Genomic DNA, 19,666 nt, shown 5'->3' with positions numbered 1-19,666 from the left:
GTCATTGACACCAATGGAACCTAAAGATGTGCTCTGGTCTCTCGGTTTTGATTGGTTGGATCAGAGAGGATCTTGCTAAAACTGTCTTCTCATTGGACACTGGAAAAAGTGCAACAGCTTTTGCTTCCCGTTTGCAGCGCTTTAATGACATTAGTTCCGCATTATACTTGGCAAGGATGTTTGGGAAGGCTCTTTGGGGAACTGTATGTTTCCCTAAAATCAGTGGGAAAACTTTCCAAGGGCACACAATTGTAGAACGATGGACACGTCGGAGTTGGAGGAATTGCTGTCTCCAACTAAAGAGTTTCTACTCACATACTTTTTGCCAGAGAAATGTTACAACTACTTTTTTGTCGACTTAAACTTTCTCCACGGTGAGGTTCGCTGTCCTGTTGGTCCGGAAAAGATGTGCTGCTGACGTGATACTCATTTCAGATTTGTTATTTAGAGATGCTTACGTAGAGTAAAGCTGAGGAAGTTGTTGCATGCGTGATTGTTAAAGTTTTACAATGTTTCAGCACCTTTTGTATACAGTGTTTTTATAAGCCTTGCCGAAGGTCTTGTAAAGCCTACAGTAGATAGTTTCTAGTATTTTAACAAGTCCTCCACCCCAGATGTTCATATGGAAATTTGGGTCACAGCTTCATACTGGTTTAGGTGGTCTGACAATACTTTTTTTGGGTAATAATAGTGCCATGCTGGAAGATAGTTCTGAGCAAAACTGTGGGAGTGTGGATCATTCTTGGGACTGTGATGGGTGAGAAACCTCTCTCTGTCTTCGACTGCTCTCACACATTATGCAAGGATTAATAATCGGGAAACCTCTGTTACGCAGAGGTTGTATATCTAAATATCTCTTTGTCTGTTGCTATGCCTTTTTGCTTTTCCCCCTCTCTCATATGCCCTTCCCTCTCCTCCACCTGTCGGTCTGCCAAACAGCGCAGCTCCCTCAGCTGTGGAAGGTATTGAGGGCCAGGAGTGCATCAGGGATCAGCTGGTGGTCTGTCCTACTGCAGGTCTATGCCATCACAGGTCCTGTGGTCTACTGCATCACCAACAACATTCCCCTTGAGTATGATCAATTCATATTTTTATTACACACTCCTTTTTAACAAAAGTGATTTACACTAATCCAGTGATGAGCGCAAACCAGTGAATTGGACAAAGCCTGTTATTGACAACATTTGTGTCTGTCTGCACAGAGCTTGGTCAGAGAGACTGTTCATGTTTATGCAGGGTTTGGCCATGGGCTTCCTCATCCAACACTACAGTGGTAACACCCTCAAAGGTTTGACCACTCCTCTCTGTGTATACTTGTGCTTCCAATGTGCCTGCCTATAGATTCCTTTTACATCAATACTCACAATAGTGGCGAGATTAAATGTTTTTAACACGTTGATTAGCTACTGTTTGGTAAGTCACCATCCCATTGGTAAAAGGAGCAAATTAGGCAATGTTATGACAAAGTAGTTCAACAGTTCACAGGAATATGAGTGTATGTTCTGTACCAGGGCTGTGTCATAACTGTCCTTGTTTCCTGCAGGTATAGTATTCCTCTTGGCCTACGGTGGTGTTATGTTGCTCCTGACCTCTCCTCTGGTCCCTGAACAGGTCATCCCTGCGATGCAGGCCTCCAGCATGCTGGCTGTTGTTGCTAGCCGGGTATGATACCATACAATACTTTTATTTTCAATTTGCATGGAAATGTAATCAACTGCAAGGCTTATAGCAGTTAAGGTACAGTCAGCAGATGGTGTAGACGTGTTGGTTGTTTAGCAACAAAACTGATGCTTGTGAAACTATGGAGCAAAACAGACTGGGTTGGTTAAACTGTTGACAGCATGTAAACTATAATTTGTCTCAATGTTTATTGAAAACGAATACATTTGCACAATGAGCACAGGTCTCAAATACATAGTTACAGTTGTTGGTTAGCTAGCCATATTAGCATAGACATGACATCAGTCAAAACACCTCAAAACAAGACATGGTCTCAATAACAAGATACAAAGAGCTGAAAAAAACCACCTACGATTATTTTTTACATTTCATCTTAATGGGTGTCGGGGGCACTGTGATAGTTATTTAAGATACTTTTCAAAGAGTTAGGGTTTCAGACGTTTTCGAAAGATGGGCAGGGACTCCATTGTCCTGACTTTAGGGGGAAGCTTGTTCCACCATTGGGGTGCCAGGACAGAGAAGAGCTTTGAGTGGGATCTGCCCTCCCGAAGGGGTGGGAGGGCCAAGAGACCAGAGGTTGCGGAACGGAGTGCTCGGATGGGATGTAGGTTTTGGCATAGCTTGAAGGTAATGCTGCTCCTCTTGCTGCTCCGTAGGCAAGCACCAGGGTCTTGAAGATAATGTTTGCTTCGTCTGGAAGCCGGTGTAATGTGCAGAGGAGCGGGGAGTACTTAGGAAGGTTGAACACCAGGCACGCTGCGGCATTCAGGATAAGTTACAGGGGTTTGATGGCACAAGTGGGAAGCCCAGCCAACAGATTGCAGGAGTCTAGACGGGAGATGACAAGTGCCTGGATTAGGACCTGCACCGCTTCCTGTGTGAGGAAAGGACGTACTCTACAGATGTTGTAGAGCATGAACCTGCAGGATCAAGTCACTGCTTTGATGTGTGCAGAGAATGATAGGGTGTTGTCCAGCGTCACGCCAAGGTTCTTTGCACTCTGGGAGGGGGACACCGTGGAGTTGTCAACCGTGATGGAGAGGTCTTGGAGCTGGCAGGCCATCCCCGGGAGGAAGAGCATCTCAGTTTTTTCGAGCTTGAGGTGGTGAGCCGACACCCAAGCTGAGATGTATGCCAGGTACACAGAGATATGTGTCGCCACCTGGGTGTCAGAAGGGGGGAAGGAGAAGAGTAGTTGAGTGTCATCCGCATAGCAGTTATTTATAGGAGAGACCATGTGAGGATATGACCGAGCTGAGTGACTTGGTGTAAAAGGAAACGTAAGGGCCTAGAACTGAGCCCTGGGGGACACCAGTAGTGAGAGCAGACACAGATCCTCTCCAAGACAGCTGGTAGGAGCGACCTGTCAGGTAGGGATGCAATCCAGGAGTGTGCAGAGCCTGAGATGCCTAACCCTGAGAGGGTGGAGAGGAGGATCTGATGGTTCACAGTGTCGAATGCAGCGGATAGATCTAGGAGGATGAGAACAGAGGAGAGAGGGTCAGCTTTGGCAGAGCCTCTGTGACACAGAGAAGAGCAGTCTCGGTTAAGTGACTCGTCTTGAAGCCTGACTGGTTAGTCAAGAAGATTGTTCTGAGAGAGATAACGAGGGAATTGGTCAGAGACGGCACGCTCAAGTGTTTTAGAAAGAAAATAAAGAAGGGATACAGGTCTGTAGTTTGACGTCAGCGGTGTTGAGTATTGGATTCTTAAGGAGAGGAGCGACTCTGGCCATCTTGAAGTCAGTTGGAACGCGGTCAGTGATGAGGGAAGTGAGGAATGGGAGAAGGTCTCCAGAGATGGAGGAGGGGATGGGGTCAAGTGGGCAGCTTGTTGGGAGGCCAGAGATCACTAGGCAGCTTCTTGTCATTGTTGCTAGCTACCTGGTTGCTAACAAAGGTTGATTTTCTGGTCCATTTAAGAAAGCAACGCTTAGATATGCGTTTTTGGTTGTTGAGTCAATTAGACCGTGTCCATTTTATGCTCATCTTTCAGAAAAAACATTATTTCAGAATAGTTCGCTGGCTAAGTCATAGATCTTGCTTTTTGTGTACCCCTCTGGCCGATGAGATAAGCATGCTTATCTCAAACTTCAGCAGGAGAAGTACAACATTAGATTAGTCTGCTGCTATCATTTAGGTCTTTGTCAATCGAGAGAAAAGAGAACTGCTTATGTTAGGTCATAATAAACATTTGCCTATATTGACTTGTACAGACTGACTGTTGATTGTTTTATGTTGGATTTTTGTCCAGGTGATCCAGGCAGGGACTAACTACTACCATGGCAACACGGGCCAGCTGTCAGCTCTGTCTGTGTTCCTGGTCTTCACTGGCTCCCTGGCTCTTATCTTCACCTCTCTACAGGTATAAAAAATTCTGTACCTTTACATTCCCTTTCAATGCCTCTTTGCATTCTACCCTGCCTTCTCATTTGACTTCTACCATCTCTTTTCCCTTGTCACTCCTCTGTTCCTCATCCTTCTCCTACATTATCCCCCTCTCATCCCTCCTCCCCTGGCCTTATCCCCCTCTCATCCCTCCTCCCCTGGCCTTATCCCTCTCTGTAGGAAACTGGAGACTGGAGCTCTGTCTCTACTGTGACCCATGTAGTGGCTGCCTGTCTCAGCTGCCTGCTCCTGACCCAGGTGGTTTGTTACAGGAATAGCCGTACTAAAGACAAGACAGAGTAGTGGTCAACCACAACTCAATCCAAGGACCCGCTGTTATAGTAAATGGGATACATTTTCTAGGTTATTTCAATCATTCTATTGTGTGTGTGTAGTATGGCAAAGTTTGTTCAATTTCAGGTCACATAATAAAATGTAATGCTCTATAAACTATATTACTATATAAATGGTATATATATTTGTACTTTCAGTAATTGCGTTGTTGCTCGGAGACCAAAGTGTACTGTGATTCTCATGCCTATCTTGAGGAAAGCTGCTGCAGAAGTGTAATATCTTCCCTTCTTATTGTGTCTTTTACAGATACATTTTTGCTTCTCCATTGGCTCATATATGGGGATTGGGTTATTGAATTTGTTCAATTTTGTTATTAATAAAACTTTTGAATATATTGTCATACAGCAGGCTCGTTCCACAAATAGAATGCCTTTTGAGTCCCTTTGATATTTTAAGTATAAATTGTGCACCAATATTACATTTGAATATGTCTGTTTTTATTATACAAGAAATCAGTTTAAAGAATAAAGACTTGCTAAAGTGCATGTTTTTCTGACTTTAAGGATTTTATCCTACTCAACCCCTAAATTTCTCTTAAGATCATTCCAAAGCAGTAGTTATTTTGTTGCTTTGACAGTAATGTCTGAAGATTATTATTCATTTACGTCTGTTCCTCATTTTAAGGTCAACCCTGTTAACATGAACTGAAATGTTGTTTTAATCATAAACTATTGAAACTATTCCTTTTAAAATTGTTTCTAAAGTAACATTGGACATATAATAGTGAAATCTGTAAATATAGGTGAACTGGTTCTACTCTTTGGCCATTTTTTGTGTGTTTTATGGTATAAAAAAACTAATTAGAGCACAACACGTCAACCCTGTTACTCATAGATGGGCATGACATGTTTGAACAATTAAAACATTTTTGTGAAACTTGCATTCTATTGCCCCTCCCCTGTTGCACACAACAAGCTTTCATTCCTACTGTCACAAGGGGGATTTATCGCTTAAGATGAAAACATCAACCCTGTTACAGTCAACTCTGTTACTTTATCTGGTACTTCATTGGCACTTTACAATAGTATTTTTTTTAAATTAACCTCTTGAGATGGGGAAAACATGTTTTTTTATGCAGTTAAACAATGTTAAAATTAGGTAAACAATATTTTACCAAATTACACTGCCTTAAAGGCACAATTGGTGCATCCTTAATGAGAAAGGTAGTCTCACTGTGTGGGTGCAGCATGTAATGATCTTATTTGTTTGTGTGGAAGGCTGTGAATTATTTTTTTCACCTTCACTTGAAGTTAAGCTTCATATCTGGACTGGCTCATATCTGCTTGAGGCCCAATGTGTTCTGTTCTTATCTACCTGTACAAGCTTATGCATCTCCAAATTCCCTGACGCATCGATACGTGTGGCAGGGTTTCTATGCCTTTGTCCTGCTTTTTGATGTTCCGTTGTACGGCCCAACCCTTCACAGCTCTGATCTAAGGATCTGCGTGTCCAATACTTGTCCACGTTTTGTTCAGTTAGGGCAGGGGTGGGGGGGAATCTGAACTCATGAGGGGCTACAGTGGATGTGCGTCTGCTACCCACATCCATACACGCAGTCAGAGCCAGCCCTAGCCTGATGTGGGCCCTAAGTGAAATTTTGTTGAGAAAATGTTGGTTCCAAACTCCTTCCATTTAAGAATGATGGAGGCCACCGTGTTCTTGGAGACCTTCAATGCTGCAGACATTTTTTGGTACCCTTCCCCAGATCTGTACCTCGGCACAATCCGTTCTCGCAGCTCTACAGACAATTCCTTCTACCTCATGGCTTGGTTTTTGCTCTGACATTCACTGTCAACTGTGGGACCTTATATAGACAGGTGTTTGCCTTTCCAAATCATGTCCAATCAATAGAATTTACCACAGGTGGACTCCAATCAAGATTTAGAAACATCTCAAGGATGATCAATGGAAACAGGATGCACCTAAGCCTCATAGCAAAGGGTCTGAATACTAAATAAGGTATTTCTGTTTTTTATTTTTAAAACATTTTCAAAAATATCTGAACCTGTTTTCGCTTTGTCATTATGGGGTATTGTGTGTGGATTGATGAAGGAAAAAAATTATTGAATCTATTTTAGAATAAGGCTGTAACATAACAAAATGTGGAAAAAGTCATGGGGTCTGACTACTTTCCGAATGCACTGTATAACAACCTATGTGTTGTGATAATTGCGTTGATTGCTCTATAACCTGTAAATTCATATGCCTTGCGACCGTGATATACACTACTGGTCAAAAGTTTTAGAATAACTTCTCATTCAAGGGTTTTCTACATTGTATAATAATAGTGAAGACATCAAATCTATGAAATAACACATATGGAATCATGTAGTAACCAAATGTTTTAAACAAATCAAAATATATTTGAGATTCTTCAAATAGCCACACTTTGCCTTGATGACAGATTTGCACACACTTGGCATTTTCTCAACCAAAAAAACTTGCCACAATTAAAATAGCTAGCTAGCTACTAGCCACAGGAGGACAACACAACGAGAGGTAACAATTCATGCTGTTTCTGTCAATGATTTATGCTCTCAATGTGATTTGATAGGAGTGATGTCAAAACCAAAGCTGGCTTCCATTGACACTTGTTTTTGGTGCGCCAGGACCATTCACAGTTCAGCTCGCACATTTTTTGTGAAAATAATTTCTCATGGGAGGCCAAAAATGTTTGCGGCCTACAAAAGGCCTACGCAGTCCGCCCGCAGCCACCAGTTAGAGTTTACAAAATAAGTATTACAGTAAACTGGTATTTTCTGGATTGTAAATTCCGTTGCAAACGGACGCTTGGGGCGGGGTAAATTGTGTAAACCATTTTTTTTGTGACATCCGCACTGAACGTCGTCTGCTACCAATGAACAGCGTCAAAGGGGCTCGCCTCAACATAGGCCAATGATTTCCAGCTCAGCGATTATCAAAGGGACCGGTTTTGTCCAGTGCATCAGACCACTACACACCACGATAATTGTCAACATGCCTATCAAGGTAAGAAATGCTGTCAACTATTTTTTTTACATCTAAAAATAACGATCCTTGTTGACCTTGACTGTAAACAATTTTGAGGTTTGTAAAACGTGATTATTATACTTATTCTCGAGTCCATGACTCATACAGCCGCCATTCTCGAGTCCATGATGCAACTAGGCATTTGTCCTGATTGGGGTAAAAACATGAATATGGTCGGCCGTTGCATTCAAGCGAAGTTTGCTTTTTATAGCCGGCAAGATTAGATAACCGGATTGGGAAGGTTTGTCCACTTCATTTGTAGGGAATCAGATCTGACGCATGAAGGAAGTATACATAAAGGATTTACAACATGAAATCCGTTTTCTATCAAATAAATATTACTATACAGTTACCGCCTTAGACCCCTATCCATAGATTTTTCTACATCCACATATTTATTTATTATTTGTGGCTGTAGGTGGATAGCCTCGGAAGAAACATCCTCATCTCGCAAATTGACATTCTTTTTCGGTATCCATGTAGCAAAATGTAATGTATGCTCGCGAGATCAGGATGGGTTTTTGAAAAACCTGTATTGCACGAAAAACCAGTATGCATACAAGTAGTTTACAAACAAGAAAAACAAACACTGAGTATACAAAACATTAGGAACACCTGCGCTTTCCATTACATAGACCTGTGAATCCAGTAGAAAGCTATGATCCCTTATTGATGTCACCTGTTAAATCCACTTCAATCAGTGTAGATCAGTGGTTCCCAAACTTTTTATAGTCCTGTACCCCTTCAAACATTCAACCTCCAGCTGCGTACCCCCTCTAGCACCAGGGTCAGCGCACTCTAAAATGTTGTTTTTTGCCATCATTGTAAGCCTGCCACACACACACACTATACATTTTATTAAACATAAGAATGAGTTTTTGTAACAACCCGGCTCATGGCAAGTGACAAAGAGCTCTTATAGGACCAGGGCACAAATAATGATCAATAATTTTGCTCTTTATTTAAACATCTTACATATAAAACTGTATTTATTAATTGAAAATTGGGAATAACTCACCACAGGTTAATGAGAAGGGTGCATGTGCTTGAAAGGACGCACATAACTCTGCAATGTTGTATTGGATTGAGTCTGTCTTAAATCATCTTCCATACACAGTCTGTGCCTGTATTTAGTTTTCATGCTAGTGAGGGCCGCAAATCCACTCTCACATAGGTATGTGGTTGCAAAGGGCATCAGGGCATCAGTGTCTTAACAGCGCGATTTGCCAAGGCAAGAAACTCTGAGCGCAGCCCTATCTAGAAATCTGGCAGTGGCTTATGATTTTAAATTCAATTTTCACAGAACCGCTTGTTGCAATTTCGATGAGGCTCTCTTGTTCAGATATCGGTAAGTGGACTGGAGGTAGGGCATGAAAGGGATACCGAATCCAGTTTGTCATCCATTTCGGGAAAGTACCTGCATAATTGCGCACCCAACTCACACAGGTGCTTCGCTATTTGACATTGTCCGTAAGCTTGTTCATTTGCACACCAAAAAATCATACAATGATGGAAAGACCTGTGTGTTGTCCTTGTTAATGCAGACAGAGAAGAGCTCCAACGTCTTAATCATAGCCTCAATTTTGTCCCGCACATTGAATATAGTTGCAGAGAGTCCCTGTAATCCTAGATTCAGTTCATTCAGGTGAGGAAAAAACATCACCCAGATAGGCCAGTCGTGTGAGAAACTCGTCATCATGCAAGCAGTCAGACAAGTGAAAATTATGATGGGGAAAGAAAGCTTGTCTATCAATTCAAAAAAACGTGTCAATACTTTGCCCCTTGATAACAAGTGCACTTCTGTATGTTGTAAAAGTGTTACATGGTCACTGCCCATATCATTGCATATTGCAGAAGATACACGAGCATTCAGGGGCCTTGCTTTAACAAAGTTAACAATTTTCACTGGAACGTCTTTAAAGCTGTCAGGCATTCCCTTTGCAGCATCCACCGAGAGACTCTTGCTGCCGTGTACCCAAGTGGCGTTGGGAGAAACTGCTTGCTTACCACTCCACTATGTCTCCCTGTCATGGCTTTTGCACCATCAGCACAGATACCAACACATCTTTACCACCAAAGTCCATTTGATGTCACAAAGTTGTCCAGTACTTTAAAAATATCCTCTCATGCTGTCCTGGTTTGCAGAAGAGGATGTCTTCCTTAATTGACCCCCCCATAAACATAACGGACATATACCAGGAGCTGTGCCAGGCCTGCCGCATCTGTTGACTACTCCAGCTGTAACGCATACAATTCACTGGCTTGTATGCGAAGCAGTAATTGTTTCAAAACGTCTCCTGCCATGTCACTGATGCGTCGTGAAACAGTGTTGTTTGATGAAGGCATTGTCTGTATAGTTTTTGGGGCCTTTTCCCCCAGCATTGTCCCAGCCATATCAGCAGGAAGAATGAAGTCCTCCGCAATAGTATGGGGCTTGACTGTCTTAGCCACTCGGTAGCTCCCTATATAAGACACTTCCAGACCCTTCTTATTAATGATATCTGTTGCTTTTATACATGTGTTACTACTCGAAAGTCATCTTAATTCTTGCTAAAAAAAACTCTAGTGGCTTATTTTTCAAATTGGCATGTTTTGTTTCTAAATGTCTGTGCAAGAGTGAAGGTTTCATCGAGTTGTGAGATAGAACTTTTCCACATAACACGCTGTGGAAAGGTACTACTCCCAATATAAGTGAACCCCAAATCAATGTAGTTATCATATTTGCGCCTCTTCAATGGTCCAACATCCCTGTCTGTTCGGTGCTTTCCCGGGTAAGGGGGTAGTAGCTCTTCGGCTGCATCAGGTTCACAACTGTCAGTGTCCATGCTAGCTGGGCTAACAACAAATGTAGAATTACTGATGCTAGCATTGGATGTGCTCGTGGAAGCAGAACAACTTGTGTCGCCGATAGGTGCAGGTGTAGGTACTGCTGGTAGTAGCAGTACTACCAGTAGAGCTGGTATGTGTCTCTATGGACGCGGGCCTTACTTTTTATTTGCCATTTATCAATTTTCGAGCAAACGGAATGAGCAGCAGCTACGTTTGGCTACATACGGACCGTTAGTGGAATTCCCGCGAGAGTGTAACGGTTAATGTGATTGGATGTTAATTATTTGACTAGGCTACTTGTATTTGACATTGTGTTGTTATTTCGCTGAACACTAGATGGTTTAATTTTATTTTTGCCAATGAAACGAGGCTACTTAGGCGAGAAAAAAACCTCACCCCGTTGGAAAATATAAATGGACTGTTTGAAAATGTGAGAAAAAATAAATAAAATGGGAATCACATTTTTATTTGGCATACCCCCCGCATTGCGGGGTACGCGTAACCCAGTTTGGGAGTACCTGGTGTAGATGAAGGGGAGGAGACTGGTTAAAGAAGGATTTTTGAGCCTTGAGACAGTTGAATGGGCAAGACAAAATATTTAAGTGCCTTTGAACGGTAGTAGGTGCCAGGCTCACCGGTTTGAGTTTGTCAAGAACTGCAATGCTGCAGGGTTTTTCACGCTCAACAGTTTCCCATGTATCAACAATGGTCCACCACCCAAAGGACATCCAGCCAACTTGATACAACTGTGGGAAGCATTGGAGTCAACATGGGCCAGCATCCCTGTGGAACGCCCCCTGACGAATTGAGGCTGCTCTGAGGGCAAAAGGGGGTGCAACTCAATATTAGGAAGATGTTCCTAACATTTTGTACTTTCATTGTATACGCTATATGCTAGGGGGTATAACAAATTAGAGATTATACAAAGACCTTAAAAGACACACAAATTGACTTTTTTTAACAGCTTTCTTATTTCTAGAATGATCCTAATGTACTGCTCAAACTCCTTATAGAAATAAAGTTAGTGTTTTTAAGTTTTTTATTAGTGAATTGACATTTATGAACATGAGATTTTTCCATTGGCACAATTAATTTGCGGTAAAAGTTTTTCTTTATCCTTATTGTAGTTAAGGAAACTGATCCACACTTTCTCCTATAATAAACAAAAGTCATCAAGAATATTATCATATCATTATCTACAAATATCTTGCCATAATCTCTTTACATGTAGACCATGCCAAAATAAATGCACAACCATTCATTGATGCTCAACACAAAAAGTACAGTTCATGTGAATTTTTTTGTTGTGTGTTTCTTCATGTAATGATTCACAGGGTAATAGTTATGGTTAATTCTGAAAGAGACCTCTACTTTAACACACAGGTATTTGTGTGGTAATAATCAAACATTTTCCCAACTGATATTATTGACAAATGTATTCCAGTAGTTATGAGAATGAATAGATAAAATCCCTTTGAAATAAAGTACACAATCTGTTATTGTTCTGAGGGAGCAAAGAGAAACGCATGTTTCCTACTGGAGCGTGGACTGGACTAAGCGATTGTATCTCAAGAAGGTGAGGTCTGGTTACACCTCTGCGATCAGGATTGTTTGTACGAGGCTCGTCGGTGGATGCACCAGCACTGCACATGGCTAAACCAGCTGCTGTCAGTGAGTGCCTCAGAAAGGACTCTGCTCTAACATTAAGCAAAGTCTTCATGCTCCAATAGTAACTTTTCAAGGCTGTTGTGGTGGCAGACTGTCCCTAACCACTGCCTGGGTCCAATACATTCTTCACCAAATTCTGCTGTACATGAGTACGGAATTAGTCAACTGCATAATTATGTATCTCTAACTAAATAGGAGTTGCAATTTATGTTCAACAAAACCATGGTTTGCTTTCATGTTATTCCATAGCATTTGATTCACCTTCAACAGTGTTTGATTGAACTATTGTCTCCCCTCTACACACACACTAGGTTGGGGATAAGCTTCCTGCTGTGGAGGTTCAGGAGAATGAGCCAGGCAATAAGGTGTCTATGGACCAGCTCTTCAAGGGGAAGAAGGGAGTTCTCTTTGCTGTGCCAGGGGCCTTCACTCCTGGGTGTTCCAAGGTAATGTCCCTTTAGAGCAGGGTTTCCCAAACTCAGTCCTTGGGGGGGGGACCCCCACATTTTGGTTTTTGCTCTAGTACTACACATCGGATTCAAATAATCAAAGCTTGATGATGAGTTGGTTATTTGAATCAGCTGTGTAGTGGGCCTCAGGACAGAGTTTGGGAAACCCTGATTTAGAATGGGATTTTGTCCCAACTAGGCACCACACTGAGCTAATTAATCAGGTCAGTGATTGCCTAAATTCAACACACCTGGCACTCCAGGACCAGGGTTGTCTACCCCTGATTTAGATCATCCTAGTTTCAATGAATGGACCTGGATGTGCGTTTCTCTTTAGCACTCTTTTTTCCCCATGGCTGCGTTTAGACAGGCAGACCAATAATTTTTTTCACTAATTGGTCTTTTGACCAATCAAATCAGCACTTGATGTGTAAAGATCTGATGTGATTTGGTCAAAAGATCAGAATTGGACTGCCTGTCTAAACGCAGCCCATATACGTCCCTTATGCACCATCTGAAATCACTGTTTCACATCCCGTGTCATTTCTTGCTCCTGTATCCCTCAGACTCACCTTCCAAGCTTTGTGGAGCAGGCAGCAGAGCTGAAGAGCAAGGGTGTACAGGAGGTCGCCTGCGTCTCCGTTAACGACGCATTCGTTATGGCTGCCTGGGGAAAGGAACATGGAGCAGAAGGCAAGGTGCAGAATGCTGTTTGAAAATGACAAGCTGATACCTTGGCCTTCAGCCTTCTGAATAGTAATTGAAATGTAGTCTACGCAGTGTATTCCTCAGGCTATGGCTGAAAAACTCTGTTCGGTTACGATGATGTCCAGCATTTTACTTGGTACAGGAAAACTTTTTCATCTGGTTGCAGGCATCTGTCCTGAGAAATCAATATGAAGTTGCTACATACATTTTTAGACTTTTAAATGAATGATATCTATTGATTCTTGAAGAATATAATTTACAAATGCCTCATGAACTTAGTTCAACTGTCGTAGCCTATCAGAATCCCAAATGTAAGCATGTTTTACTCCATTTTTTTGTAAACAAACACTGTATAGGTGGGAAACTTTAACTATAATGTTGATCTCATAGATGGTCAGTCCTGGCATCCATAGCTTTGTCTATGAGATTGAGAGGTTCTATTTCCCAAGCCCAATTCCTCAGCTGTTTGCCAAAAAAACAGTGGCGACCGGTGTGTCTGCTTTGTTGTTTGAACTGCAGATTGCCCCGTTAAGTCATTGGATATATCTTATCTCCCAAACAGAAACATGTACTACATCAAGACCATAACTCGTTGAATTATATTGTGAGATCCTTCAGACAGTGTGGCTCTTCAGTCTAGACCGGTTTGACCCAATGATTTATATGTCTCTATATCATTGGTCTGACCCAGGGCTGTTGCTATGTTCAAATTCCACGTGACCGTTTAGTCACGGTAATTAGGCTTCTCCAAGCTCTGATGCTGCTGATGGTCATTAATAGCCTACCAAACTTGCTAACTCCCTGGTACTCTGCACTCTAATGTCCCTCTAATTACTCTGACATCAATGCAAATGTGATTGAAAATCTAATCAAAGACTACATGAGAGCCCATGAGCTCATGTTGTCAACATTTCTATAGGCTATGCAATTGCGCATGAAAACAGAGTGATGGCCTCTATTAAAAAGAGGATCCCATCAGCTTTCTAAAGGCTAGGCCTACTATATTTATTTCTCAACTTTCCTAATATTAAGCACATTGCTTCTCTTTACAACAGGAGTATAGCCTACCTGGCTGGCATGAAAACGAACCATGGGAAAAGTGTCCCCCATTCTCTATTTAAGTGCATAGATGACATGTATTTTTTCCTGCTGCCCCTGTTTCGAGACCATGATAATGGCCCATTCTAAATCAAAACAAATTTCACACATTATTTAGTATATGTGAAGATAAGATTAAATCAAGAATAGTTGATGGTTGACACTATTAGCCTATGACTTGTGAATGATGCCCAGCATAAGGCATGAGACGATGCCTTTCTTTGCGTTTTTTTCCTTCTAATTATAGTCGTACACCTCATGTAGCCTAGCCCATGGGCCTATATGTTTTGATAAGGTATATATCACTGTAGTGGCCAAACGTCCACTGGCCACAAAGGCAATTATTTTTTTAGGGCACATTATAGCCCTAAAAGAAATGCAGCCATGAAATTCGAAGCATAATCAAGTGCTTGTCAAATTGTGAATGAGAGACTGATGGTGTGTAAAGCCTGCGCAAAAAACAAAGCAGAGCTCATGCTTTTTAAGCGACTTTTATCAAATCATCATTAGTCGCATCATGCAGCCTTACAATGTATTAAAAATCAAAACATATAGCCCAACGTTTGTAGAACAACTGGAGTTACATTAATAACTCTAAATTAAGGATATAGAGTACATATTTATTTGTTAACCGCTCAACACAGAATAGCTGCATGTGCGCACTTCCTCAAATTGTTTGGAGAAAATGTACTTTCTATTTTATTCAGCTTTGTTCAATTGTATTCTTCATACAATAACATGAACTAGTGTAGCCCACAGCCATTTGGCATACCCAGATCAGGACATAACATATGGAAAACTCCATATGCTATTCGGTTCTTCTTCTTCGTATCATGCTTATTTAGACCTGTTTAAAATAATGAATTTTTGAAGGTGTAGGCTATATTACATTGATTTATTAGACTTTTTAAAATGTAGATGTTCCAAAGGTCTGCATCAGTGGCTAGTAGGCTGTGTGGCAGCCAGGAGATGCTAAATGTGTTAATTATGTTGATTACTGTGAGACCGACAGTTATTTGCCTGACAATCACCGGCTGACGAAATTTCGTGACTTCCACAGCCCTAGTCTGACCTGACATATGGTTGTGGCTTTGAGTGTTATCCCCGTCACTTACAGGACCTGTTCTTGAACATGTTGCATTTAAGAGTGTTAGGCCGGGATTCATCCAGTTGCGCTTCTAGACAATGCGTCTTTTAAAGGCAGGTTTACCACATTCACGGCGATCGCATTCAAGGTCAACGCTGCCGATGTCAGCTCAAATGGAAATTACCTTTAAATGTCAAGCTTGCTGTTTCGGATTGAATGTATTCACGGCCCTTAACTGTGCAGGAGTACCGAGGTAAAGACAGTTTCAGGTTGGATATTCGACAGATATTCGCCTGTAGTTTTCCTTACGTTCACCAACAGCAGTTAGGGACCGTCAACATAGTGACAAATCAACATTTTCTCATTTCAATAGCTCTTTAACCATTACTCCTAAAACTTTCAAAACTAGTTGTAGCTAACCCGATGGCATAGACACACATTGCACACTTTTTTGTTGTTGATTTTACATCTCGCACCATTTTAAATGATATATTTACATATTTGAATTTCAATATCTCCTTGGTCATATGACCTACTGACTTCAAACAAGGTTCAGAATGTCCACTGACTACCCTTCTATATTGCACACCCTTTAGTTTGTCCATTTTCATCTCAAAAGATTTTACATTAATTTTTCCCAATTTACAATTTCAATAGCTCCTTGGTCATGTGACCTATTGACTTCAAACAAGGTGCAGAATGTCCATTCAGTGGGCCTACCCATTGCACACCCTTTTAGTTTGTCCATTTTCATCTCACAAGAAAGTCATATCACAAAGATCACAGATGACCGTGCCCACCATATCTATGACAAAAGAGAATGATTTGTAAGCACCAAAGTGTGTTTGTCAAAATAATATCTGAAAATGTCAGTTGTTGAACATAATACTTCTATTTGCAATAGCAATTTATGATATATGCAGTTGAGGAATATTCCATGTACCAACACTACATGTAGGATGGACATAAGATATTCCCACATACAGTACACTCATGCATAGAGGCGTTTTTCAGCTATGATTTTACCACTCAGAATCCAGAATGGATGACAATGGGGCCAGCACAGGATGTAATACACCCTTACAACAATCTACTTTTTGATCTTCATGACTTCTTATCTGGTAAACTGCTACTGTGTGTCAAGAAAAGAGCCCCAATTAGGGGTTCGTGTACTCCAGTAAAAAAGGGCTGGTTTAGATTAAAAACTATTGCCCTGTGTCCCCGTTCATAGGGGCATGAGAGACTAGTCAGGGGTAGAATTCAGTTGGCACTTTATTGGCCCACAGACCCACAAGGTTGAGGTTACTCATGGACAGTAATTAGTATTTTTTGCATTGATGCATTGTCTTCTAACTATCCAAGAATAGGATCCAAAGTGTTAGGAAATATTTGTTCCCATAAATACAAAGGAGGATGTCTCTCCTCATACCTCTGTCACTTTAGCCAGACTGTGCACCACAGAGCCAATCAGGAGAGAATACATACAGGTCAAGAGTGCCAATTGAAAGTCAAGGGGTGTGTCTGTGCCTTTTTTGATTACTCTCTCTTTACAGAGAACCCCTGTGGTTCAAGTCAAGAGCTACCCTTCCCCTTTCAGTCTGCTCTGCACATGTCTGAAAGTGACAGAGCCAGCAGCCAAGAGTTTTTCACAGTATGTCATAAATTATTACATGTATGTAAAATGCTAATATGTATTAGATCCAGTACAATGGAATAACTAAGACCTGAATTTGAATGCAGCGTGTTCCGATTCCTCCTTTTTCTGTCCAGCACGGTCAACCAAAAACACTTGTCCTGATGGTTCATGCAGATACTGGGGAAGCAATATAGAAATGTATTGATCCCTTAAATGATTTCACTATTAAATGACCCATATCACAACCCTCATACCTCTTCACAAAAATGTACCTAAATCAATTTTGGAAAAAGGATTTTACAAAAGACGTAGGAATTTATTTTTCCAGTTAGAAATAGTAGGCCGTGCATCAAATAACTATTTTCATCAGAAAAACGAACCTTCAAATGCACTATTGCATTTTGTAAGTTGTCTGCAGGTGGCTTGTTGTGAATGCACTCAAATATCAAGTCATTATCAGGTTATGTAAACTGTGTTCTAATACTCAACGTAGAAGGATTTGTCTTAATGTAAAGTATATGAAAGTGATGCTATGAAAAGGATTTTCATGTCATCAAGCTCACTCTGACTGACATCACTGCCTATTACTGTGATTAAAAAGAGCATATGAAACACTGTTTTTCATGAGGCCTATAAGCACCTCTGTTCGAACACCTCTCCTGTCCTTGATCCATGCCATTTGCGGATCTTTTCAGTGTCCAGGTGAAAGATAGTTATTGCGAGGCTGGAAAATGTAACTTCTAAAAAAACAAGTAATAATTAACACCCATGTAAGATGATGGCCTGCAAGCTTAAACTTAAATTTTGAAAATTCATTTGAGATGAAAATGGACAAACTAAAGGGTGTGCAATGTGTAGGCCCACTGAGTGGACATTCTGAACCTTGTTTGAAGTCAGCAGGTCACATGACCAAGGAGCTATTGAAATTCAAATGTAAAAAATGAAAAGTTTGTACTTCATTTACTAATTCAACTAGGAATACAAAATGCTGCTCACATTTCCACATGTTTATTATCTTTGGAAAGTGAATAAGACCTGTGCAATGTTGTGCAATTTTTCCAACATGACACTTATTTGGAGTCTGTGGCTCAAGTGGTTTGAAAGCGCGAATATCCGTCAAACACCCCACTTGAAACTGTCTTTACCTCAGTTGCAGGAGTTTAAATAAGAAATCTTGTGTGTATGAAAGTAATACCTTTTTTTAGTTTAATCAAATGTGTGCTACAGCGTACAGATTTTATACTTGCATGTTAATGTCTTTTGCAGGTGCGAATGCTAGCTGATCCTACTGGAGAATTCACTAAGGTCAGATATGTCTTCAAAGCTTCGATTTTTATTTAAAGGCCCAGTGCAGTCAAACATGATATGCCTGTGTTTTAAATTTCCACACAGAGGTTGGAATAATACTATGAAATTCAGAAAATTAGAATGCTCTTTTAGTTGCATTTCTCCCAGTAATGATTCGCAGGGTAAGACTGCCTGAAACTTCAGCTTGTTTTGGTGGGATGGAATTTTGCCCTGATGGGTGACACCACCAGGCTGTAAATTAGTTAACAGACCAATAATGGTTAGTTTTCCCCTCCCCACTCATACCACTGACAGTTCTAGCAAAATTCTTGCTTGAGAAATTGCTCTTTGAATTTACTATAAAATCACAGTAAGGTACTTAATTGTTACCCAGAAATGATTTGCTGAAAACTGCTGCTTTGGATCTTTAAGTTCTCTTGTGTGAATTTGACACCACTTTTATTTTCTTTACAGGCAGTGGACCTGTTGCTAGACAACGATCAGATTGTGGCTGCACTTGGAAACAAGCGCTCCCAGAGGTGAGGTCTTCTATATTAGTGTTGCTGCAACACACTGTAGAGTGGGTAACTCACTTCTCTCAACATTTGGATTTTACTTTGCAAAAAGCATCAACCCATTGTCACATTTCTTCTCTCTCAGGTACGCTATGGTGGTGGAGGATGGAGTTGTGAAGAAGATCAACGTGGAGCCTGATGGCACCGGCCTCAGCTGCAGCCTGGCTTCCAACATGCTCTCTGAGCTGGTGTAGGCCTATTGGGACCAGAGCACTCCAACCACAGAAGTCTTAACTTTATTTACTACTCACTATCATTCTAGTTTACCTGACCCTTCTTTTCACATCTGTGCAACCATGATCTAAGGCAGTGGCAGGAAATAGATGTGGTTTTAATGTACAGCCATTGTAAGCTGGAGTACAAAACTGATTTAAAAAAAATAGATGTGCTCAAGACTGCAAAGAGGTGTGCTGGTTTTTTCCACCGGTCTTGGGGACTTTATGTATGATGGCAGGGCAGTCCTACTTGATGTCATTACTGGCTGCTCAGGGAGATTGTCTAAAAATTCTCAGAGGCAAGAGAGAAGCTGAATGGCACTTAAATCCTATCCTTTCTGTATACTTTCAAATCTGTTACCTAATAAAATTTCCTGCTAGAGCAATAACCATGTCTGAATCGTTTACATTATTTGATCCTGATATGCTGTTAAGTAAAAGGCATGGCAGTTCTTTTGAATCCTTGTAAGTTCATCAAAAGGTTTGCAATCAACGTAACGCAAAACTACTTGCATACAAAACATTAGGAACACCTGCTCTTTCCGAGATTGGTCACTTGTTTAATCCACTTCAGTGTAGACGAAGCGGAGGAGACAGGTTCAAACATTTTTAAGCCTTGAGACAGATGAGTAGGACAAAAGATTGAAGTGCCTTTGAACAGGGTATGGTAGTAGGTGCAACAAT

The 19,666-nt window shown here is 41.1% G+C and overlaps 2 protein-coding genes across 4 annotated transcripts; both read left to right on the top strand.

Moving 5' to 3' along the window:
• Window positions 1-180: 180 nt before the first annotated feature.
• Window positions 181-4,906, top strand: LOC120021356 (mannose-P-dolichol utilization defect 1 protein-like). Of its 3 annotated transcripts, none has more exons than XM_038965087.1 (7): window positions 181-374; window positions 692-757; window positions 940-1,072; window positions 1,237-1,288; window positions 1,612-1,662; window positions 3,934-4,044; window positions 4,248-4,906. In XM_038965087.1, exons 1-7 carry the CDS (start codon window positions 260-262, stop codon window positions 4,368-4,370), a joined length of 651 nt encoding a protein of 216 aa, XP_038821015.1. In that variant the 5' UTR covers window positions 181-259; the 3' UTR covers window positions 4,371-4,906. The 3 variants fall into 3 exon arrangements, with proteins under 3 accessions (XP_038821015.1, XP_038821014.1, XP_038821013.1); XM_038965085.1 differs by having other exon boundaries at window positions 187-374; window positions 1,203-1,288; window positions 1,544-1,662; XM_038965086.1 differs by lacking the exon at window positions 692-757 and having other exon boundaries at window positions 184-374; window positions 1,203-1,288; window positions 1,544-1,662.
• A 2,371-nt stretch (window positions 4,907-7,277) lies between these two features.
• Window positions 7,278-19,371, top strand: LOC120021354 (peroxiredoxin-5, mitochondrial-like). Its single transcript, XM_038965080.1, has 6 exons — window positions 7,278-7,409; window positions 12,239-12,373; window positions 12,943-13,074; window positions 18,172-18,210; window positions 18,667-18,731; window positions 18,853-19,371. Exons 1-6 carry the CDS (start codon window positions 7,317-7,319, stop codon window positions 18,959-18,961), a joined length of 573 nt encoding a protein of 190 aa, XP_038821008.1. The 5' UTR covers window positions 7,278-7,316; the 3' UTR covers window positions 18,962-19,371.
• The last annotated feature ends 295 nt before the right edge of the window (window positions 19,372-19,666 follow it).

Source organism: Salvelinus namaycush, chromosome 26 (genome assembly GCF_016432855.1).
Source record: "Salvelinus namaycush isolate Seneca chromosome 26, SaNama_1.0, whole genome shotgun sequence".
Lineage (NCBI taxonomy): Eukaryota > Metazoa > Chordata > Actinopteri > Salmoniformes > Salmonidae > Salvelinus > Salvelinus namaycush.
Note: the sequence above shows the minus strand (reverse complement) of the source record. Positions and strands in the feature narration are given on the sequence as shown.

Coding starts and splice junctions, on each gene's coding strand:
- LOC120021354 (XM_038965080.1), top strand. CDS start 7,317: ATGATTTCCAGCTCAGCGATTATCAAAGGGACCGGTTTTGTCCAGTGC. Junction 7,410..12,238: donor TTGTCAACATGCCTATCAAG/GTAAGAAATGCT, acceptor CACACACACTAG/GTTGGGGATAAGCTTCCTGC. Junction 13,075..18,171: donor AACATGGAGCAGAAGGCAAG/GTGCAGAATGCT, acceptor TGTCTTTTGCAG/GTGCGAATGCTAGCTGATCC.
- LOC120021356 (XM_038965085.1), top strand. CDS start 260: ATGGACACGTCGGAGTTGGAGGAATTGCTGTCTCCAACTAAAGAGTTT. Junction 375..691: donor CGACTTAAACTTTCTCCACG/GTGAGGTTCGCT, acceptor GGGTAATAATAG/TGCCATGCTGGAAGATAGTT. Junction 4,045..4,247: donor TTATCTTCACCTCTCTACAG/GTATAAAAAATT, acceptor CCCTCTCTGTAG/GAAACTGGAGACTGGAGCTC.